This window comes from Vipera ursinii, assembly GCF_947247035.1.
Source record: "Vipera ursinii genome assembly, chromosome: 3".
Taxonomy (NCBI): Eukaryota; Metazoa; Chordata; class Lepidosauria; order Squamata; family Viperidae; genus Vipera; species Vipera ursinii.
The window spans coordinates 178,167,482-178,192,422 of NC_139516.1; the positions used below are offsets into that span (position 1 = coordinate 178,167,482).

General features: G+C 35.1%; 2 protein-coding genes across 8 annotated transcripts in view; one reads left to right on the plus strand and one right to left on the minus strand.

Moving 5' to 3' along the window:
• The window catches only part of CSPP1 (centrosome and spindle pole associated protein 1), a 67,055-nt gene extending 54,707 nt beyond the window's left edge, over positions 1 to 12,348 (plus strand). For 4 of the 6 annotated variants that reach the window (XM_083361201.1, XM_083361204.1, XM_083361203.1 and 1 more), the window contains 6 exons: positions 2,409 to 2,543; positions 3,722 to 3,777; positions 5,755 to 5,821; positions 6,645 to 6,751; positions 7,503 to 7,653; positions 11,573 to 12,348. In XM_083361201.1, the coding sequence (XP_083217327.1) occupies positions 2,409 to 2,543; positions 3,722 to 3,777; positions 5,755 to 5,821; positions 6,645 to 6,751; positions 7,503 to 7,653; positions 11,573 to 11,799 (743 nt within the window). In that variant the 3' untranslated portion in view covers positions 11,800 to 12,348. Of the gene's footprint in view, positions 1 to 2,408; positions 2,544 to 3,721; positions 3,778 to 5,754; positions 5,822 to 6,644; positions 6,752 to 7,502; positions 7,654 to 9,324; positions 9,398 to 11,572 lie in introns of all 6 variants that reach the window. The other 2 variants (XR_014492322.1, XM_083361202.1) reach the window with 2 other exon arrangements.
• Positions 12,349 to 13,589: 1,241 nt separating this feature from the next.
• ARFGEF1 (ARF guanine nucleotide exchange factor 1) overlaps positions 13,590 to 24,941 on the minus strand; it is a 66,940-nt gene continuing 55,588 nt past the window's right edge. The window contains exons 31-39 of one of the 2 annotated variants that reach the window (XM_083361199.1): positions 24,371 to 24,506; positions 24,147 to 24,285; positions 23,407 to 23,479; positions 22,598 to 22,727; positions 21,117 to 21,256; positions 19,723 to 19,891; positions 17,620 to 17,758; positions 16,925 to 17,042; positions 13,590 to 14,901 (exon numbers count right to left, since the gene is read on the minus strand). In XM_083361199.1, the coding sequence (XP_083217325.1) occupies positions 14,737 to 14,901; positions 16,925 to 17,042; positions 17,620 to 17,758; positions 19,723 to 19,891; positions 21,117 to 21,256; positions 22,598 to 22,727; positions 23,407 to 23,479; positions 24,147 to 24,285; positions 24,371 to 24,506 (1,209 nt within the window). In that variant the 3' untranslated portion in view covers positions 13,590 to 14,736. Of the gene's footprint in view, positions 14,902 to 16,924; positions 17,043 to 17,619; positions 17,759 to 19,722; positions 19,892 to 21,116; positions 21,257 to 22,597; positions 22,728 to 23,406; positions 23,480 to 24,146; positions 24,286 to 24,370; positions 24,507 to 24,941 lie in introns of those variants that run through there. The other variant, XR_014492321.1, reaches the window with a different exon arrangement.

Consider the following 24,941-nt stretch of genomic DNA (forward strand, 5'->3'; position numbering starts at 1 on the left):
TTCCCTGTAAACCGCCCTGAGTCCTACGGGAATAGGGCGGTATACAAGTTTAAATAATAAATAAATAAATAAGAGCAGGAAACCACCCAACCTTTGCAAAACAGGCAAACATGCAAAAAAATGGAGGCACTTGAAAATAAAAACTAACCTAGGGTTTGGGAAGTCCCCCAAAGGCTCATAGTTTGACTCTGCTTTTTTTTTAATATTATTGTTTTATCATAAGAAATAAAATACAAAACAGGAAAACAAACAAACAAAACAAAACACTAACAATATTTGTATCTTTGGGTTTTAAAATTTTTTCACTCTATTGCTTTATTGTATTCTTACTTTATTGCTCTGTACACCGCCCTGAGTCCTCCAGGAGAAGGGCTGTATATAAAACAAACAAACAAATAAATAAATAAATAAAATAAAATCTTAAATATTTTCTGCATTGTTATTATGTTTATCCAGTAGGTTTTCACATTTGCAAGACCACAATATGATATCGTAAAATGAACCTGGATTTTGACTACATTTCCAGCACTTATTAGAGATTACATTTTTGCTAGTCTATCTGGAGTCAAATACCAACGATAAATCGTTTTATAAAAATGTTCTTTCAAGTTATAATTTAATGTAAATTTTAATCTATTCATTCATACATACTCCCATTTATCTAGTGCTATACCCATTTTTTGCCCATTCTATCATACAATCTTTAATGTATTAATCTTCCAGATTCATCTTGAGTAAGATTTTACATACTTTAGAAATTGTGATCATCTCCAGAACATAAATTAATGTCCAATTCAGATTTAGTTCCTGTAAAAACAAAACTTTTTTATCTAATTTAAATCTTTCAAAAATTCTATAATTAAATCAATCACAAATTCTTCACTTACTAATTGTTTTCTTATTTTTATCTTGAATCCCTCTTTCAGATATCAATAAGTGATACATTTACATTTATTTATTTATTTATTATTGGGACTTATATGCCGCCCTATCTCCTGAAGGACTCAGGGCGGCTAACAACAATAACATACAATAATACAGAAGTTAAAAATTAAATTAATGGCCCCTGTAGAATAAATTAAAATTAAAATTAAAATAAATTAAAAATTAGAGTTAAAAATTAAAAACATAATTAAAATCCCTGTCGGTCCAGGTCAGCCAGGTGGAAAAGGAGTGTTTTGAGGCCGCGGCGAAAGGACTGGAGATCTGGGGCCATCCGAAGCTCAGGGGGGAGCTGGTTCCATAGGGTTGGCACTCCCACAGAGAAGGCTCTCCCCCTGGTGGTCGCCAGCCGACATTGTCTAGCCGACGGTACCCTGAGGAGGCCTTCTCTGTGTGAGCGTACTGGGCGATGGGAAGTCGTTTCCGGCAGCAGATGGTCCTGCAAGTATCCCGGGCCTAAGCCATGTAGGGCTTTAAAGGTAAGTACCAACACCTTAAATCTCACTCGGAGGACAACCGGTAACCAATGCAGCTCACGCAGGAGGGGTGTAATATGGGAGTATCGGGGTGCTCCCATCACTACCCGTGCGGCCGCGCTCTGAACCAATATCATCTCTGTACTATGTAGTTCTTCATGAAGTGATAGCCACAGTGGCACTTTATCAGCTAATCTTTTGTACTTCCACTATACACATGCAGTCGATTGCCTAATAGCATGAATCTTAAAACCAGGGTTAATTTTTACTTTGTCATACCACAGATAGGCATGCCACTCAAATGTCAGATCAAAACCTTCAAGGTTTAATAGCCTTGAATTTTTTACAGTTATCCAATCTTTTTTTTTAAATTCCATTTATATCCCGCCCTTCTCCGAAGACTCAGGGCGGCTTACAAGCTTAGCAATAGCCTTCATTCTATGTATGTGCCTGCTTATTAGGGCTTTCACACACACCCCAAGCGGCATTATTACAAAGTCAGCTTAATTGCCCCCAACAATCTGGGTCCTCATTTTACCTACCTTGGAAGGATGGAAGGCTGAGAACCTTGAGCCTTGTGGGATGCGAACCTGCACTAATTGCAGGCAGCTGGTGTTACTTAAAGAGGCATTAGCCCACTGCTTCACCAAGGCTCTTTTAACCATACCAGACAACAAGCATCATAATATAATCTAAAATCTGACAAACCCAGACTCTTCTATCTTTAGAATCTAAGAGCAGCTTATATTTAATTCTTGTTTTTTATTTTGCCAAATAAATTTAGATATAGCTTTCTACCACTGCTTTTTAAAACAATTGAAAATGCACATAAAAAAGGTAAGGCAAATTATCTCAAATAGTAATTGTTTAATAAAGTCATTGAATATATAGATTTGTATTTAGTTCTGTTGGCAGAGAATTATTTAAATAAGTTATGTGTGTTTGAAGAAAAAGATATGAGACTTCTAAACACTTTATTTTATATAATAGATTCGGAAACACGAGTAGAAACCAGACATATGTATCCTGAGCCTCCCACCAATAATGATACTCTGGACATTCAGCAGCTAGCATTGCTAAGAGAACAAAAAAAGAAACTTAAAAAAATGAGGAGAAATGCAGAAGGTAAGCTAGGGCTGCTTGAACTAGGTGTGTCTTCCATGGCTTTAATTTAGTTCATAATCTTATTTTGGTCTTTGCACATATCCACTTATACCCCAAATATAAATATTTTTGTCAAGTGTGGGTAAATCAGAAGTCCAGGCAGTTCAAATGAATATGAAGGTTTATGCTCTCTATGAGAATCTGAACTACTAACAGTCAAGGCAAATTGGTGGCAGATTAGAGTCAATGGACTTGGATCTCTTATGGCACAAAGGGACTCGAGACTTATGACTTGTTTGACCCCTCCCTCAGGCTCAGTGTAGTCATGTACAATTTATTATCTTATAGAAGATCGGTAGATACCTATTGCTATTAGCTTTGAGTTCTGTCATATCACTGTGGCTAATTGGTGCAGTGTTTTTCTGCCTTTGAAATCTGTAGGTTGTTCCCTACACCTCTAGGGGATATCTCCATCTCCCCTGATTGGGCAAAAGTTTGCCGTTCTTGTTTTTCAAAGTTACAGTATGGTATTCAAATTCTGTAAAAATAGGTTTCTGGCAGACTGCATCTTGGTATTATTTTAATTTTAGAAGTCTTGGATGTCAAAATTAACAACAAGGGAATCTTCAATTAGGGATTTTAGTTCTTGTTGTGAATTAGAATTGCACAAAGTACAAAAAAGAAAATTAACGAGTTGTTTCACTGCTGAAGGTATAGATAGATAGATAGATAGATAGATATAGAGATAGATATAGATAGATAGATAGATAGATAGATAGATATAGATAGATAGATATAGATACAAACATACACATACACACATATATATACATACACACACATACACACACACACACACACACACACACACAATTTAAAAGGAAAAGAATGGAGAGATGCACAAAACTGGGGAATTTATAAGAAAAATCCTCAAGTAAATATCTAATGGATTGCAGGGTTTTGTGATAACATATTCAGTTTTCTACTTTATTCCTGTTCCACTAACAGTTTTGTTCATTTGCATGTAATTATAATTATTAACATTACCATTTCTCAGTAAAATTATATTGCTATTGGTGTGATTTTGAATGCATAGCTTTTAATATTTATTATATTCCTGAATTCTAATATTATGGAGCACTGTCAGGATCCTTTGGTTTTTACTTCTGTTTTCCTTAACAATATGTTTGCTTTATTAGGTTCCCTAGATTTTGATGAGCCAGTATCTAGCATTAGAACAAGGGACAAGGGATTGGTGAGCAACAATACAATTAACTTATTCAATTTTCATTCCTTGTGGAAAATAATAACTTTGTGAACTTATGTGGATATACTAATTAATATTCCTTGAACTTTTGCCTTTTATGTTCAGTTTTTCATTAGAGATTTCCTTTTCTTATAAAAGGATTATGGCTCCAGGTTTTTTTGTACTGGCTGGTCCCACCTAGGTTGTTTCTATGACTTCTTTAATGGGTACCTAATTTGTCTTCAATTAAAGTGATATCATGGGTTGCATGTACAATAGTATAATTTTCAAAGGCTGCTGGGAACTTCAGTTCTGTAGAAAGCAACAGTGCGTGTCAGTGTGGGCTGGGATTCACATTGTGAAAACTTATTAACAGTGTTGAATAGTTGTTTAATTGTTACACATTTCACTGTAATTAGAAAGCTGAAACATGGAACAGTATTCTAAAGGATCTTTAGTTATATTTTAAAAAACAACTTCTCAAAACTCTTTGAGAGAGTTTAAACTATTTCCTCAGTAGTGAAAGTTGGACACGTTTTGTTGAATACACTCAAAATAACTTGATCATTATTGTTTCAGAAATAAGTTATTTTGTATTTTTTCCAAACTGGAGATGTGATTATCAGATAAACTGAGACATAAAAAAATTAAAGATGTCTCACTTTGAAATAAATATAATAGAGCAGGTGAAACTGCACAAAGGAGAACCAAAGTGACCCATGGGTTGAAGTAGATCCATTGTTTAAAAAGTTTCAACTATTGAAACTTTTCCAAATCTTGGAATAAGGCAGAGAAAGACCACTTGCACATCTGTCACAAAAAAACCCCAAACCATATGGAGACATTCATAACACATTGAGTTCAATTGAAATGAGATTTTATTTAAAATGAGGAGACATAAAAAGTATAATATAATATTAGAGAAATCAGATAGAAGTCTTTTTCACTGTACTGTATTTCTGTGTTGCGTGTGCCAAATGGTAATGGAAAAAAAGCAGTTCTTTAACTGTTTATAGTTAAATTGAAATTTATTACAAGACATGATAGTTGTCAATTAGGCAAGAGATTAAATAAATTAATCCTTTAAAAGAGGTCCTGACTAGAAAAAACCTTCAGTGGCTAATAGTCTTGATAGTTATAAATTAGCTTCACTATTAAGAGATGTTAGGTGGACATGAACAGATTCTGTTGCATTTCCACACTGCTTGTGGGCTACACAGAGACATCTTGTTGATTGGACTAGATCAGGGGTCGGCAACCTCGGCTCTTTTATGACTCGTGGACTTCAACTCCCAGAATTCCTGAGCCAGCTATGCTGGCTCAGGAATTCTGGGAGTTGAAGTCCACGAGTCATAAAAGAGCCGAGGTTGCCGACCCCTGGACTAGATAAATATATCCTTGCTGCAACCTTTGGGGCTTTATTTTATTCCTTTATTTAATAAAATTTATTCTGAATGAGTACATATTTCCATGGTGGTCCAAAGATTATATACTTACACAATGAAAGATATATGGAAAAGAAATTGTGACTTGCTTTTTAAAAGGTAACTTTTCAGTGCTGTGTTACATTTATTCAATAATATATTGAGTCAAGATCCAGATTACTTAAGCATTATGCAACCATTATTTTGAAACTCAAATACTTTGGCCACCTAAAGAGAAGGAAGGACTCACTGGAGAAGAGCCTAATGCTGGGAAAGGTTGAGGGCAAGAGAAGAAGGGGATGACAGAGAATGAGGTGGCTGGATGGAGTCACTGAAGCAGTAGCCTAAATGGACTCCAGAAGATGGTAGAGGACAGGAAGGCCTGGAGGAACGTTGTCCATGGGGTTGCGATGGGTGGACACGACTTTGCAACTAACAACAACAAACCATTATTTCTGAAAGGCTATTATAGGAACAAGTGGGAATAATGGAAAACTGTTATTAATGTTAAACAAAATAAACTGTTGATTTAACTTGACTTTTCTCTGTTTTTCATTTGTAGATTAGAGATGCAGACTCAGATGAATTTATGAAAACCTCACTCCTGGAATCTGAGAGTGCTTTTATTGGTGATTTTATCTTTTTAGTATTTCTACATTTGGTAGACTGCTTATTAAAAACTATCTTTTATATATGCTGCATTCTTCTCAAGTTTATGTGGCATTTTAGTCATAGCTAATGTTTGTTGTTTGTTTGACAGGCATATATCATTCTACATTTGTAAGAATAGAATCAATTGATTTTCAGCTATTTCAGTTTTCTGGGTTTCTATAGATACATTTAATAGTTTTTTATTATTCAGAAATACAGTGATAGGAGTTTGAATGTAGTATGTTAAAGCATCTTTTAAATCAGTTCTTTAAGGGTTTTCACTGAATGAAGTTATTGGAGACTGTTTTGGTCTTGTTTTTCCATAATACAGTAGTCTTTAACTTATGACTACAACTAAGCCCAAAATTTCTATTGCTAAGCAAGACAGTTGTTAAGTGAGTTTTACCCCATTTTATGACATTTCTTGCCACAGTTGTTAAGTGAATCACTGCAATTGTTAAGTGAATCTGGCTTCCTCACTGATTTCCTTATCAGAAGATCACAGATGATCACATGATCCCAGGACACTGCAATCATCATAAATATGAACTAGTTGCTAAGCTGATGAATTTTAATCACATCACCATGGAGATGTTGCAATAGGCATAAGTGTCAAAATGGTCATAAGTTACTTTTTCAGTACCATTACAACTTCAAACAATCACTAAATGAATGGTTGTAAGCTGAGGATTATCTGTATATGGTTAACTAACGTAGATCAGAAACTAGCTTTGCAATTTCTCCACGAATATTGCTTAAAAATCTAGTATGAATTTATATTATGACACTGGCTTCTTCTAGGTACAGATGGTGAAACTTACCCAATTTTAGAAGAGCATAACTACAATATGAATATAACTCCTTCACCCCCTGTATCGGCAAGAGAAAGAAGGAGAGAGAAGAAGAAGGTAAAATAATTTATTGGATTTTTTTTCCTATTAAAGCTTTGTGAACCTAAATCTTAACTGAAATCAAATTTTACCATCTGTATATTTTAACAAGCCTTATTCAATTACATTTTTGTGTGTGTATTTATAACAGCGGTATCCAACTTTTCTGGCTTTGTGGACTGCCGGGGGGGGGGAAGGGGATGGTTTCATACGAGTGGTGGGTGAGTTTGCACAGCTCCATTTTCAAAAGCAGCAGGCATGCATGCCCCCCCCCTCGCTCATGCAAGTGTAGCTGCACATGCATGCATGGTTGTTCACTGCTTCTACAGCTGCGGACCTCTGGTTTAGAATATCTTTTTTATTCTATATTTTCTGACAGTAGAGCACTGAGTATTGAATTAAGGACTGATCGCTACCGGGCTAATCTACAACTCTGAAAATATCAGTTAAAACTATAGTCCTTCTTTCCAACCCAATATAGTAATAATAATGGTAACAAATAAAATGATAACATTATAATTAGTATAAAGGACAAAAAACAAAGTCTACATTAGACATTTAATCAGCAACCATGAAAGTATCTTGAGATAACGTAGGGAAAATTAACATCTGACAAACTGATGAAGTAACTAGCATTTCGTTTATAATGTTTCTGTGTGGTACACAAATTATTTCAGTTGAAAATGTGGTTATTTTGGCAATTCCAGTAATATTGACTTGGCAAGAATTTAATAATAATTCAATCTAACATAATTCTCTTTATCTTCAGGATGATGCTTCTCATAGGAGGACTTCACCACCACAATTTGACAACAGCTCTCTCCACTCGAATTCTAGTCTCAACATAGATCAATTAAAAGCCAGAAATGAAGAAAGGCTGCAAAGATTAAATGAACTACATAAGAATTCCATTCATATAGGTATCATCTCTTTATTGAATATTAGGAGAGAAATTATTGAAAGGTTAAACATTTTTGTTAGATTTGGAAGAATTGATTCATACAGTGTGAGCAAACTTTACCTAGAACAGCTTTTCCCAAACTTGGTGCCTTTCAGATGTTTGCAGTTCATCTTGCAGGGTTCTCAGAAATTGCCTCACTAGCTGTGGAATCCTGGAAGTTGACCTGCATGTTTGGTACCCATAGGATTGGAAAGGCTAGCCAAGGGCAAAGTACTGATGCTTGGGAATATCCAGCATATATGGCTAATATGCTACCAAGGCTAAGCTACTACACAGAAGTGCTGCACAGCACTGCACTGCACTGTCATTACTTCCCTTCCACATTCAGATTTTAAACATATGCAAGTAATATATTTTCCTTATTAGATTGAGTCTTCACCTCTAGGTCACCATACACAAGTATTTGAGGTCTTCTGTAAAATATTTAAGGGCTATGAATAGTACTACCATATTTTCCTTCAGTCCTTTTCTTCTTGAGGCAAGAGATATCCAATCCCATCAACCTTGTTCTTGTAGGCCTTGTTTTTTTTATGCCAGTTATGTATTTTAATTTACCTACCCCCTCAAAGTGTGATGCTCAGAGTTGGATACAGTCCACGCTTTGATAATATTTAGCCTATGCTCCGATATCATTTCCACCTGAACATGACTTCACCTGTAGTATTATGTGGATGGGTTTCCACGAACATCTTTTCTTCAGCTTTGCAGCCCTTACTTTCAATTTTGCAATTTGAGACTATAAATGTCAGACTGCCAACTTTAGCTGGCTCACACTTGGCTTCCCAGACACTTCTTACTTGGCACAGGGCTCTTTGCTTTTGTTTTTACAATAAGTGCAAAAATAAAGACAAGGACAAGGTTCAGGGGAAAAGGACAGGATGTAATGGCATGCAGGAATAATATTGGGAGATGGGGGAAGAACTGCAGTTTATACAATGGACTGATAAAATTTGAGTCCAAAGAAAGAGGAGTGGCAAAACCATCTCTAGTTTTGGAGAGCCTAAAAGTGCAAAAAATGAGTACTTCCAAACTTGGAAGATTCTATTAATGTAACCCCGTAATAACAATACTACTACTACTACTACTACTACTACTACTACTACTACTACTACTACTACTACTACCACCACCACCATGGTGGCACAATAGTTAGAATGCAGTATTGCAGGCTAACTCTGCCCACAGCTAGGAGTTCTGACCAGCTCAAGGTTGACTCAGCCTTCCATCGTGCCCAGCTTGTTGGGGACAATATGCTGAGTCTGTAAACTGCTTACAGAGTGCTGTAAAACAATATGGAACAGTATATAAGTGCTATTGCATTAAAACTAGCATTACTACTTAATTCTTTAAATTTCCTGTTTGCTTTCCTCCAGTCAGAATGCAAATTGGCTTTTCTCAAATTTATGTGCCTTTATTTGAAATTTCATCCTGGATTTTTGAGCCAGGCTTACCATTCTTCCAAGATAATTTTGATCTCCTCCCCCCCCCCCCCCCGCTTTATGCAGTCTATAAATCTGTTGAAATTTCCCTTCACCAGGCAGCATTATATCACAGGTACTATCACCATAAAGAAACTAAAGACATGTTGAAAAAGATTTTCCTGCAAATGTCATATATTCTTTCTTGATAGGTTAGCATATTCCATCACCAAAATCTGGACTGATTTTTCACATTTTCTTTGTAGAAAGGAAGTGATAGTCAGGGTGAGTAACTGACCAAATTTAGTTTATTTTAGTTATCTTTTAGAGAGACTGATAGATATTTGAAGATCCTTTTTGAATTCTAGTTTCTCAATGCAGCAAATGCCAAAATAGATTTCTGTTCATAGAGAAGCTGTTCTGGGTGCATAGAGAAGCTTTTATTTGATGAATGCTACCATGTGTTATTCAAACATTTCGTTTTGCCACATCATTAAAAAAAACCCAGCTTCTACATACCAAGAAAATTATTCTTTCTTTGGAACCTCAATAATGTGTCTACATATTGTTCCTAGATGAAATTCTGTATAATATGGAGTCCTTAAAACCTCTTAGGACTCTCTATATTGGACTGGACCTATTTTCAAATTTGACATAATTATTTATTGCTGAAGCTGCAATTTCAAAAAGAATCTTTATTGTAGTTTAACTTTTTGTATTATTAAGTTTGGGCTTGCTTAAAATTAATTTATACATCTCTTTTCATGAATTAGATATGTAACTGTATACCCAAAGATACTCAAAAGTGATATTTATCTTTCATATACACAGATCGGTACTCAAAACTTCCACCTATGTGTTTGGAAAGGACTGGATTTATCTGGAAAAGTATCCACTGTTTGATGCACATGTGGATTTTTAAGTTTCCCCTGCAATTAATTTTCTTTACATTTTACACTTTAGTAATTTATTAGTAGTAATTTGCTTTATATAGATACCTTTATATTTAGTTAAATCTATTCTTCTTCCCATGCATACAGTATTTCCTGTATCACTGGCTGCTGTACAATCCCTGAGCATCATAGAATCTCCTGTATATTTAATTGTTGGCAAGGTGTTTTTTTTCTTCAAATATTTCATCTCTTTTTCTCCAAGTCTTTTGTATTGTTGTGGTCAAAAAGTTCTAACTTTGACTCATTAACCCAAAGCACTATGCTCCAAAAGACTGCAAATTTGTAAAACTTTTTTTTGCATACTTGAGATGTTGACTTTTGTGATGAGGCTGAAGAAGTGTTGTTTTACAATGCCTTGGTAAGGCCACACTTGGAATACTGCATCCAATTTTGGTCACCACGATGTAAAAAAGATGTTGAGACTCTGCAAAGAGTACAGAGAAGAGCAACAAAGATGATTAGGGGACTGGAGGCTAAAAACATATAAGGAACAGCTGCTGGAATTGGGTATATCTAGTTTAATGAAGAGAAGGACTAGGGGTGACATGATAGCAGTGTTCCAATATCTCAGGGGCTGCCACAAAGAAGAGGGAGTCAAGCTATTCTCCAAAGTGCCTGAAGGCAGGACAAGAAGCAATGGATGGAAACTAATCAAGGAGAGAAGCAACCTAGAACTAAGGAGAAACTTCCTGACAGTTAGAACAATTAACCAGTGGAACAACCTGCCTCCAGAAGCTGTGAATGCTCCAACACTGGAAGTTTTGAAGAAGAGACTGGACAGCCATTTGTCTGAAATGGTACAGGGTTACCTCCCTGAGCAGGGGGTTGGACTAGATGACCTCCAAGGTCCCTTCTAACTTTACTATTATGATTATTACAGTATAATAAATCTCCCATGCAAAATCATTGTTGTATAAACAATGTTCTTCAATGGACAGGGACTAAAGTTCAGTAAGTCATTTGTGGTGATTTCTGGTTTCTGTTTTGTACATCTGATTAGTTTTCAGGCCATTCTAGCAGAATTTTTTTCTTAGTCTTCACCAGTCAGCAAGAAATTGAAACCTGAAGAGAGATTGGTTATTTCAGCAAGTCAATCTGAAACAATCAAATTGATCATGAAATCCCTATCTAACCAGGAGTGCCTAAACCTTTGCATATGGATGTATCTCTAATGTAAGAAATACAGGAAAAGAGAGTTGGATCCTCTAGTGTTGTTTAAAGGCATAGTGTGTAGTCGGTCTTGATCACCTTCATACTTACCTTAGGAATGCCATTTCTCATTCCTCTGTGTTAAATAAATAACATGTTATTTGACCAGTGACTCTAAAATAAGGAAATATTGAAAATCTGAAGTATCCCAATTGGGCAACAGTTGTCCTGGCCTTGCTGTATTTTTATTCTACAGAAGTCTTCTGTAATACTTGAGAATGAATAGTTTGGTCACTGAAATATACGGTAAGATACCATGTATGACTTCATATATTAAAGTTTGTTTCTTTTCCTCAAGCTGATGACATTTCACTGGGGAATGGTGATGACATCCTGAAGGAATTACTTCCTAGATATGGCAGAAGACCCAGTTCGATTGATTCTGTGGCAACTGAGCTGTGGCTTAGACCTGGGACATCAGAAACCTTTAAAAGACTCATGGCTGAGGAGTCAAGTCAAGCTAAACCCACTTCTGAGAAGAGGATAACATTCAATTGGCAGGGGCTGTCAACTGCCCATGGCTAAATAAACCTGTGTTAAAGCTGTTTGTGCCTTTCAAAAGTTTCTTCACTATTGCACTTTTATATTCATAGTTGATTGTAAAAACAATGCCTACCTTTGTTCAATTATTGATGCATTATTGATGACATCTAAATTTGGAAATATATTCGCACAGTAAATTTTCATGAAAGCTTCAGAATATAGCCAAATATACAATTTAGTGTAGTTTTAATGGTACTGAGGCAAATTTTTTCAAGTTTATTTCTGGATTATTTTTTCCTCTCAAAAATTACCTCAGACTTCTGCAAGATTGAGAAATATGACCTGAATGTAATCAAATAAAATACTGTGGCTTGTCGTTCTTACACATGTAATAGATGTTTAGGGATTACCCAGGATTTAAATTCATTGCTGCTTTACTTCTAGCCCGCAAGTCTTATCCAATCATTTGTTCTAAAATGCTATTTTTATATTTATATGTGTATATGTGTGTTCAAATGTCAATAGTGAATTCTATAAATGTATTTATGTTCATGACTTAAGATGACAAAATAAATTATATTTTTATCAGGATTCTAATGAAGTATTTGTGAAGATGGATATTTTGTGAAATGAATAAATTTTCTTTAATAATGAAAGTTCTGGAGCTTCCTTGATGCTTTTCTCATTGCAGTAGAAATGGCATGTGGGCTGAATTTCATTATTGAACTAAATTCTAACTGAACTGTATTAGGTCTAGTACAAATTTGTTGATTTGTTAACCCCTTCACATTTATTTGGAAGGAAAAAATACAAATGTTACTGGCTGAAGGTAAAACTGCAGGGTCTGATCAACATAGGTTCCTTTTTGTGTAATTTTATAAGGTGTTTATTGTATGTTACATATAATATTTAATAGTATATGTAATATACTATTAAAATGGACTCTTCCAACAAGGATCAATTTCCCAACTATAAACTCTGGAAGGCTAGATGGATAGAAAAAGGTACCATGAACAATTTTCTGATCACCTAAATATAACTTTTTCCTTATCCTTCACCTGGATGTAGTTCAAGTTCTCTTTTATTGAACATTTAATTGTAACAAAAAACAATTGCTTTTAGGTAAATATACAGGAGAACAGAATAGCAAAATATAGTAATTTGCAATGTCAGTCACTGGCAACTTCATTTACTAATCCTTTTCCCTCCAAATAGGGAAGGATTATTGAGTGTCTCATTTGAAGTCCAAAAAGTACTTCATAATAAGTTTAGCTTCTGTCCTCAATTGCTGAGAGCAAAGAGGAAAGCGATGTACTACACCAGTTTTCCCAAGGAAATAGTATTTGAAATCCTTCAGATTTTTATAGCTACTCTATGGCTATAAGATAGTAAAGATCAAGCAGTCTTGTTCTCATCTGCTGCTGCTTGCCTTTTCTGTTCTGTATAACAGATAAGCCACTTATTGGATGATGAAGCTACTAGTCTTGATCAATTACCAAAAATTTGCAGTATCGGCCCTGTCTTGTTTCTTGTCTGGCTATTGTAGAGACTTTTGCATGGGAGCCAGTTTGAGGCAGCCTTCAGTTCTGCCGTTTATATGTGAGACTGAATACTGTCCTAGATCTTGATTTGGCTACAGCTTTTCCAACAGGAAGATTTGAACTGAAAAATAGAAGGAATGATATTTGAATTAAGTTAAATTCTTTAATCACTTGCAAACATGCTGAAGGCAATCTGCTTCAGCACTGTTAACCATCATTCTTAAACTTTAGGTTTCTTGAAACATTAAAACAAGTAGTTTTACATTGCATTGGTTTTCATTGCACCGATGAAAGAATTCAAAAACTTTATTGACTTATAACCTGATTAGAATATGCCAGATGAGAACCAATATTGTACAGAAAGTTGTACAGAATTTACATAGAAAACTTTACAGAGCTGTACCATATACATTTTTCCATCTGAAAATTTTTTCTACATCCACTGTAAGACAGAATGCTTGACAATCTTTTCTTTAACCATCAGAGCACAATTCACAGTATGAATACATTTCCAATAAATTTAAAACTGTCCCTAAACCATGCCAGATTTGTTACTTCAATATATTTAACATTACATTCTGTACAGAGTGAAATCTACATCAAATAACCCCCCCCAAAAGGTGACATAAGATAAAACCTAGACTCATTTGCAGTGATTCAAGTTCCAGCCCAGAAGGATCGTTGCAATGGCTTGTTATATTTAAAAGCCCTATCACAGGTATATTACAAACAATTAAGCCAGTTGTGACTTTTTTCAATCTCTGCCCTTCTCTAAAGTTAGCGAGACTAACTTAGGATAGAGACCAAATCAATCACAACATAAACTCAAGACTAGTGCATTGGTAAACAAATGTATGGGTTTCTATGAAATAAAAGAATGCAGGAAGAACTATATAGTGTAATTTTATATTACAGACCTGCACTCTATGTTTTTTAATTGAATAATGATTACCTATATTTCAGCTTGAGTGTGCAGATTTTTTTTTTCAGAATAAGAATTCCATAAAGTTGCTAGATCTCTTACCAAGTATTTTCCTGTGCTCTCAGTACAAACCATTCTTTCAAATACAGTTCTCCTGAGTTGTACTCTATGGATGTTCAAACTTCTTAAGTGTTAGTTCTTTGGGTACATATCTTAAGTTCACAGCCATCATAAACATACGTATGCACACACATACACATAATATGTATGTATGTCTGAATAAGAGGACATCACAGTCCAAGCTGACAATAAGACTGTTTAAAACTGGCTCAATGCTCAGCATAAGCCAGGAAAGGTAGGAAGAAGAATCCACTGGAGAATTAAAAGTTTTGCAAGCCTAAGTTACAGCTTTACTTTATACTGTGAACCCATACATACACACATAGCCATTTAGAGACCCTTATTATGAACATCCAGTGCAAGTTGATTTGGTTCTTTGTTTCTTTAGTTATGCTTTTACTGCTTGGCTACATCTTCTTCTTGATCTGCTGGCTGAGATATTTGGAAAACAATGCCAATTCGTAGAAAAAATCTTCGCAAAACAGCCCGGAGCTCAGGAATCAGATCAAATTGCATTATTTCACACAAAAGAGGATAGTAGAAAGATGCATGAGCTTTGAACTAAGGGAAAAAAGAATTCTGTTAGACATTTAAGTTTTGGAACACATAAATGCACTAATTCAAACATTACAATTAGAATTATCTAGGTGTTAGATTCCCTCATCCCTTTTTCTGAAGAAACAAATGTGCATGGTCTTATTAGCACTGGAGTACTGATACCAGGAGAGAAAAAATAAGGCAAATGACAATATGACATGAATGGATTGGAATGTTTTTATTCCTCAGCAATGGAGGAGAATTGATCCAAAAACTGGTTCATAACAATTATGATCTGTTGTAAGGAAAAAAAACTGGGCTCAATCCCTGGAAAGAAAGAAAAATACCCTTCCTTATTCCTTCAAGCTTGAGTTCAACTGGACTCTGTGACCCACAACGTTGGAATTAGAATTGATCTACTACTGACAAAGAACAATCTACAAGGGATGTACCACAGCTATATTTTGAAATGAAAAGAAGCCCAACACTCCAACATCTGGAAAAACTTATTTTTTCTCAGGGAAAGATTTGTGAGATCCTTTATATTTAGTGCTCTCATGGAGGCTTCCCTTTATTTGAGCATAAACTGAAATACATGAAAAGCGTTTCCTATTTTTCCAGATTAATGAGGATGCATTATAAACATGTGATAATAGAATCTGCCAAGAGATGGGAATGCATAGTTCTTTACTTTTAGAATTCTTTATTGGTCAAGTGTGATTGAACACACAAGGAAATTGTCTCCAGTGCATAAGCTCTCAGTGTACATACAAGCAACCAGTGATAAATTTTAATTAAGATATTAATTAATACCTTTTATTATCCCTCACTATCGGTCATATTGACTGGTGTTACTGGGAATTGTCAGCAATATCTAACATGTCATATGAAAAACTTAAGTGCACCGCAAATACATTTTCAATGTATTTCGGTATATAGATATTTGTACTTCATTCCAACCAGTATTGATGCATAAAAGGATATAATATAGCAAATATAATGCACCATTTACCTTTTGTAGTCTATTTTGTAACTTAAACATACACAAAAATTTTGCATGTGAAAAAGGTTACCTCTATATTTATCACTACATATTATTAACATGCTTTTCAGTTATAAACAGAAATACTAGATTTTTGTATAAATGATTAGATCTGGAACTTGTCCAAGTGAATAATTAGTTTGATTTGCTCTTTACAGTTAAAGTGGTGGTATCATCATACCTACATGGAAAGAGCTCTCTAAAACCTTTAGAAAGAAGGTTATAGATGCCTATTAGTCTGGGAAGGAATTTAAAAAGATTTCCAATTGGACATTGATCATTCCACTGTCCAGAAGATTATCTACAAGGAGAAGATTTCAAACAATTGCCAACTTGCCAAAGCTAGCTGTCCCAGCAAGTTCAGCCCAAGAGCAGAATGCAAGATGCTGAAAGAAATCTCTAAGAATCCCAGAATATCATCACGTGACCTACAGGCAATGCTTGCCACTACTGATGCAAAAATGAATGAGTCTATCATTATAAAGAAGCTGTACAAACTAGTTTTACATGGGAGTTGTACCCGGATAAAACAATTGCTGTCCAGAAAGAGCATCAAGACAAGACTAAATTTTGCCTACGGTCAAAAATCATAAATCAGGACCTCTACATTCATCCATAACCAGACTTAAGTGCACTTACTCCCTCCAGCTTCACAGTTTGCAGTATTACAGAATTTTATACAAGAAAGCCTAGAATCAGTTTTCAACATTAGCTACTCCAGAAGAAAGTGAGCTTTCTGGGACAGTGGGCATATTTAAAATTTAGAGAACACAGCAGTGGCACAATCACAAATGGTTGTCATATAAAAAGACAGAGCCATTATAGTAAATATAGTTTGACGCTTTGTTTCACAGCACACCAGCTACTCCTCCTGCCTTGCTTTCAGACAAAACAATTCTAATAAAATATTATAGACACCATGGAAGTTTCCTGTCAGTATACTGCAGTCTACCAACACTTCAACTGCCTACTCTTGCCCTAACCATTTTCAGAAGGCTTACTTACCCGATCATCACTTATCTTCAGAACCTTTGTTAAGAATAAAAGTAAAAGGCTAGTCCAAGCTTCCCGGTGACTCTCTGAAGTCAAAGTGAGGAAGTAGCTGAGAGCTTCCTTGCAGACACTACAAGCAACATGCCAACATGAAAGCAAAGTTTAGTTGTTTATTTTCAAAACAGAATCCTTATCAGAAAAACTGCATATTCAGAAAGACAATTCAATAATCCCATCCTAAACCAACACATTGAAAGGCACGTCAGTAAGACCAAGCATACTTAAAAGTTAGACAAAACACTTTAGTATATTGTAAAGCTGTCAAGGGGCAGCTGCAATGCAGTATTTCACTGATTACTGAATGGATGATCTCATCTCAAATAAAGATGTCTATAGCTGACAGTCATTTATTTCAGATAATGGTAAGAAGTAAAAGGAGAAGGAAGGAGTGAGATCATATGTCTGTTTACTGAACTACTGAATGGCAATAATAGAAAACATTCCCAATAAACAAAAGGTTAGATCTAGAGAAATGCTGGTAGACAATGACTTGCTGGCTCTTTCCTTTACTGTCTTCTCAAGATTCTTCTTTTGAAGAACTTTGCTAAATGGATCTGTGTCATGAGGCTAATTGCTGAAAATTAACCAACTCAGTACGTCTTTAAAATTTTAAATAATGTGCAGTAAAAGCTATAAACAAGCCTTACTTTAGTAATCTTTGTTGCACTTCTTCCCAGGCATCTTTGCGACTTTCATCCATATACATGCGGAATAGTATACGTAACCCACAAGCAAGGCTGCTAGTCTCCTGTTTCAACAGATTGGGCTTCGATTTTCCTTTGAAACCTGCCAAAACAATATTTGTTATTTATATTTTATTGACTATCTAAAAATCAACACTTGAGTAAAATATGGGCACAAAAGGGCTATTGCATAGGCTATTCATAGCATCCAGACTTCCTAATGAGGATGCTTCTAAAATTCTACAAGAGTGGGAGCTGGATTTCTATTAATATCATCTTTCTTTAAGCAAAATGTTATACTCCATATGGTGCAGCAGCTTTGCACTATGCTGTTGTGGCAGGCCATGGTGATTGAGGCATGCTGGGGCATGCTGGCTTTGCACTGTGCTGCAGCTCAAGGGATTCTTACTGCCCCAGAGCTTTAGGGGACCAAGTATAGTCTTTCCTACATCTATCCATAAGCACACCCCATACTCTCTTTCACTGGCCTCCCAGAACTCACTAAGTTCAGTTTAACAATGATGGTTAATCGTGGCACCCTGTCCCAACTCAATGTGGCCTCTGCTAGGCCTACCAGGGCCTCTTTCACACACACACACACACACACACCCGTGGCACCTCTGGACTCTTTATCTGAGACTCTCTTTGCTTCTCATTTAGTGAACGGGACATCTGAAATTACAATAACAACTTGGCCTGTCAGGATTGCTGTCGCTAAGCAGCCATGTATTATTCTTTATGATGGCAGTATTTAGCAGCCGAAATTCTTGTATAATTGTAATCATCAGTCGAGGTCTACATTTTGGTACCTATGGGATCCTCTCTCTCTTCATAGCACGTCTCTTAAATGCCTACAGTGTTCCTGCTCATTCTGATAAAGCAAATCACTAGCATCCAAGAAAACCTAAGTTTAGATATAAGAATATCTCTGGGCTACATATTACATAGAACACTGAAAGTATTGTTAGACTATACAAAGCTGTAGCCCACTATCTTATTTGAACAAATGCCTGGCTGCCCAGGAAAAAAAGACAAAAGAAAGGTGAGGGTAGCAGGAAGCATTTTGAGGTTTTGCATGATTGGAAGGAAACCTTGCCATTTGGTAAATAGAAGTTTTTTCATTGGTTATATAAATGGGTGCAACTATGTTGTTAATGAACAGACTCCTCCTCCATCGCATCCATTTTGGGGCTATGACAATAATGAAATCTCAAAATTCCATGCATGAACACGTGATCAAAAATGCTAGTGACACAGCACAACCTTCAGTATTTATATATCATTTTTGTTGTTACAAATTATGGCTACCCATCAGAAAATATTTAACCTTTTAAAGAATTATTGAATTATTGAAATCCAGAATTCATATTCCTCTAAAATTTCAGTACAAAGAAATTGGGTTACAAACATTAAAAGACATGATTTAATATTTCTGTTATCAATACACAACTTGAAGCTAAAGGCATTGTTATGTTTTTTTAATCTATAATTTTACTATGCCACATTAAAATACATTACTGTACAGGTAGACCTCAATTTAAAGCCATTTGTTTAGCTATTGTTCAAGGTTATGATGACAGTAAATGAGGGGGATTTACCATCAGTCCTCCAAATTTTAGTCATTGTAGTGTTCCTGGAGTCATGTGATTGTCAGCTGTGTCCTTAGTGCCCAGTTTATAATTACAATGCTGCAGAAAGCTATAGACACATGATTACGATTTTCATATTGACTTTCCACAAGCAAAGACAGAAGCCAACAGGAAGCTGGAAGTCATTTCTGCTACTTTTTCACCAACCTATACTTTGTACTTTCTGCCTGTACCTGCCTGTGGGAACTCCTGCTTTTCTGTAGCTCCCACATGCAGCCCACTTGCCTGGGCTCTCATCTCTTCCCATACAACAAATTGCATAGTTCTGGGGTAATAATGGCAATTAGGACTACGGGACAGCCATTGCTAAGCAATGTGGTCAAGTCACAATTGCTGTCGTAACCTGAGGACTACCCGAACAGTATTTTTCTGCAATGTTCATCACTGAAAGTCCTTATAATTGGCAAGAAAGACTTACCTGCTTTCCAAAGTGCAGTTCTTTGCTCATTATTTGAGTTGAAAGCCTTAGCAAATTTGTGAGATTCTAATAAACAATCCAGCAGTTTGAATAGCTGCTGTGATGTTAAAAAACGATACATTCCTTGATCTTGTGTGTCCACATGAACGTTAAAGTCTACTGCATCCCTCTAGAAGGAAGGAAGGAAATTTTAAGTTTTATTACAGTTAGCTTTTTGGGTGTCACAATGAATCTCAATAAGGTTTCCAGCTATTGAGAACAAACTGATTTCATCAAGATATCATCATAATAAATAAATCTCAAATATTAGTTAACTGAATTTATGAAATTGGCTAATTATATTAGGACATGTTGATGCAAGTTAAATCTCTTTTTTTGGCCCAGTTTGCCTGAGGAAAAGAAGCCGCTTTAGGTCAGGGGTAGGCAACCTCGGCTCTTTTATGACTCATGGACTTCAACTCCCAGAATTCCTGAGTCAGCTGACTCAGGAATTCTGGGAGTTGAAGTCCATGAGTCATAAAAGAGCCGAGGTTGCCTACCCCTGGCCTAAGGCATACCTGGATATAGGGTGTTGATCTCCTTAAACCACACCCTCCCTCATTACATAAATACACATCACCTGATATGCTTATATCCACTAAGCACTCAAGTTTATACAGCTTGGAGGTGGAAAATATGCAAGAAAATGATGATATGGTCAAAAAGCTCACTTGCCTAATAATTGTGCACAATGTATATTGTTACTTAATGATTACCCATATCCAAAGGACAAGAAAACAGCATCCTTCAGTAGCGGCAGCTATCCATGAGCAGCTGCTACTTATGTAGCCACAGTGATGAGGTGAATCATGTTTTTCCTCCTAAAAAATCTGTAGCATTACCTCCCAAATTATTTAAGAGAAAGGTACATGAAACATTAAGGAAATTTGCATCAGATGTGAAGCTTGTTTGTATCTAAAAGCTATTCTCTATGTAATTGATTACATAGAGAATAATTATTTAATAGGATGCATTCAAAAGGTTTACAGAAGAAGCAAGAAACTAAATTTAACTTTTGGTATCTAATTCTTTTTTGGCATCTAAATAAGAAGTGTTCAAAGGATCTTTGGGAGTCAAGAAAGCAAACAACAAAACATACTTTGTGATAACACAACAGAGACTAAATCTGGAATACTTGCATCCAAACCCTGGCACTCAATTACAAAAGGCCAGGGATGTTATGATGCAGATCCAATTTTTCTGTTATCATAGTTTATTCTGGATGCTTACTGAAATGTTTGGAAATCCAGGAATTTTTCTCCAGAAATTACAAAATTTATGAAACAGAGCTTTTGACTCAAAACTAGAAGAAGACAACACTTACATGAATATGCATACTAGTGGACTTTCCTTACCTGTGCTGCAGCTAGATTCTCAGCATCTTCTTTTTTGCTGGTTGCTGGGAAAAATACAATGTTGTCTATTGTTTGAATAAGTTCCAGTTGTACGACACATTTGATTAACAGCGCACCAAACAGTTTCTGATCTGGAAATTCTTTTAAAACAAGAAAAAAGTAAAATAAATTTGGTAACTGAAAAAATCATGCAAACTACTAAAGATCTATGTGTAAGTGTTAGAAACTTTCTACTGTCTGCCAAATTACTTGAATACATACTAATACAATTGTCAATTGTATTACCCTAAATTATGTATATAAAATATCTATAGTACTTGTAAAATTAATAATATAAAGACTTTAAGTGTTGTTGAACACAAAATCCCAGGAGGCCTGGCCACAAAAGATAGTGAAAGATTACTGAAATGCAAGCCAATAATTTCTGAAGAGTTATATACTGTCCACCTGTATCTTTAACACAAATATCATAGACATGTATTGTTTAATTAAACATCAAAGCTGTGCAAACAATTGTGTTTGTGTTGAATTTCAGCTGCAGCTGAATTGTGTTAAATTTCAGCTGCAAATTTAAGTTCAAAAATAGTTTAACACTAAAATATCTAGAATAAAGTTTAAAAGTATGTCATCTAAAGGTGTAACATTCCTTTGGGGAATGACAGCACATTGTCATTTTAAATAAGCGTGGCCCAGGTGCAAAAGGTGCTGAGAGAAGTTTGGAATATTTATCGTAGGTCACTTCCATACCATAGTTTCTACTCTCCAGCACATAACTGTCTTCTGCCAACCTCAAACTGTTGAAAATAATACCATGGCGGCTTTATGATGAAATATGGGAGTGTAGGGCGGTAAAGAGTTCCTACCCAAAGGAGAACAAATGGTTTATAATTTCTGCAGAATTGCAGTGACTCTAGGAAAAAGAAACATAGTTTTGCCGTGATTTTAGTTATGCCACATTTCACCCAGCAATAAATCTACTCAACTTTCTAAATGTAGTTGTAATTGTAAAGCCTTCCAAATTCTTATGAAAGTGTGCTGTATTACTTTTAACACTGTTATATGACCTTTTTTTCCAGAATCTTTTAAAGCAAAAATGTACGAAAGACTGAAAACAATAAACCACTGAAAAGAACTTAGAAGACAGGGAATTTTTTATTTTTGTAACTTTTCTAAAAAACCTGAAAATAGGAAGCAATCGTAAACCAGGAAGAAATGTACACCCACAATTAGAAATGTAAAGAACATCACAGGTGAGAATTTTTTGTTAACTTCCAGGAATCTTAGGAATTAGGTTACTAAGGCATTTAAAATAAGAGAGTACGCCCTAAGAAAGCCAAACTCTTTTTGTAATGTTCATTCATTCTCAATGCTTATAGAATTTCAAAAGTTATTTCTGACAGCAAGGTGTCAGAAGGAAAAACCCACAAACATAGAAACAAATGCAGATTATCAAATAACTGTTTAGAAACATTTCTTCTTACTTGCTATAGGTTTGTTTTTGCTGACCTCCTCATTTGCAGGCATCCCTACAATAGGCTGAAACTGACGTCTATCTAAAGATTTTGGTTGCACAGAATCATGAATATCTACAGATTTCTGTGATATGGCATCCTGAAAATAAGAGAGAAAAATTATCTCATAATAGATTTGGCAAAGAAATAGACTTCCTAGGAGCACCTTAATGAATTTGCTTTGAACTAGGATTTTTGTTTAATTTGATTTGGTAATTACAGAACACCATGAAATGTGTAATTATACATTTAATTAAAATATATGCAAAAGTTATTTATTTTCCGTTTGCCAAAGCAACAAGTGCTAACGGAACAAATCCTTTTGGTCTTTCCATTTGTACAGATTCCCACTTAGCTCTGGAATAGCCTCTCAGGTAAATTTAAGGCACCCGTGGAATGTGTGCAGTGGAGAAAGTGAAAGGGGAAATTTTTTTTTCTGGTACTGAGAATTTTACAATAACCTATAAATAAATAATAATAATGAGCCTATTTTAGTGAGCAAAACTGAGCTAAGTAAATAGGTTAATTGCAAGGAAGTTAAGCAATATAATTGATTTCAGTTTTGATTTATTTTTTACAATAACATGACACAGTTGGCAAAATACTATAAGGGACTGTCTTCTAACCTGGTAAATTTATTTATTAAATTTATATGACATCCCTCTCACAGTTTCAGATATAGGTTATTTTCTTCTTCTTTTAAGTATGAAATTTTTAAGTAGGAAATCTATGTCACATAGAACATACAATGCTACATATCTCTCTTTATTCAAACATACCAACTGTTTCTCTTTTCCAGAAGATGGAGATGGAGGAGCAGTATCTCCTCCCACTGGCCGCCAAGTTAAAAGCCTTAAAAAGAGAATGCAACTTTAATTCTAAAACAGAAATATCTCAATGTTTTACAATTAAAAGCAATTAGAAATCTGTAGTAGTGTTTTCAACAAAAATGAATCCAAAATTTATATTAAAAAACTTTCCTGGGTTATAAGTAAATATAGCATATATTTTCACCCCTTTTCCTTAATTTACAATTTCTTTTAGCAAAGAAGGAAAAAAGCATGACCATTAGATTTGGAAATGTTATCTTAATGTTCCTGAATTAATAGAAGCCATTTAGGAATGAAAGTTCTTAATTAGTTTATTAGGCAATAATGTTATGCAAGGTCACCAGTCACTAAACATATCTGAACAAACTCAGTTCAGATGACTAAGAAAAAGCAGAAGAGAAGTCCAAACCATCTTACTCTATTATTTTTTTAAAAAATCATAAGCGGATGAGGGATTAGACCTGCTCTGAGTATGAATTAGTTAAGGATCTGACAGATAAGGATAAGAATTCCAAGATTCTTATGTGTGACTAAACCCAATATAAAGGCTATATAAATGTCACATAAAACAAATACATGTATGCTCATTATATCAAGACAAGCATAGCTAATGCATGTTCAATATTTCATACATATGAATTTGTTTGCAGACTTTCTCCCAAATATTTACAAAAGGAAAAATATCTTACGCATGGGGAATAGTGGTTTTGAAGATATCCAACATACAGTTGCAAGTCTTATCCCAGATTTCAAGGGTAAACTTTTCCCCATTCAGAATGACAACATTCTCTAAACAGTTTGTACCAGATCGTGCCAGTTGTTCATTGTCTGAAATGCAAACAAAACATTAGCCTGTTCATAGTATACAGAATAAACTGCAAGCATTGTCTGTAACAACTTGATGCAATATTACCTTGCTGAACACACCAGTACAGCTGAGCAAATATATCATCCAAAAGAACATCACTAAGTACTTCTAAATACTGTGTGAATACATCACAAATTGCATAAAGTGCATGATTGCAAGTTGTTGTCATCCACTCCGCTTTCTAGGGAAAAAAGCAGAGAGACCTTCTCAATAATAATTGTATTAACATTGAAAAGCAGCCAGGAGCATCAAAGTCCTTCAGGAAAGTTGGAGAATATTAAAAAAAACAACTCTGTAATAGAAGCCTAAACAGATTGCTGAGAAGAGGCTAGAGAAGGCCAAAGAGGATCTTCACGTAATATAACAGGAACATAAAGGAAATTATGAAAGCAAGGCACTTTCCTTTTACATTTTTAACCATTGATTTTAGGTCACTACTATCTCCAAAGAACTATAAAAATGTTTTTCATTTGCCCCTGTGTAATTATATATTCTTTGAAAATGTGCTAATTATTCATTTGGAATTTTAATATCATTTAGGTTATTATATATCACTTAAAGTATGCAAAGCAATGAAGCACTCTGAACCTATGGCGAAAAATTTTATTCAACACCA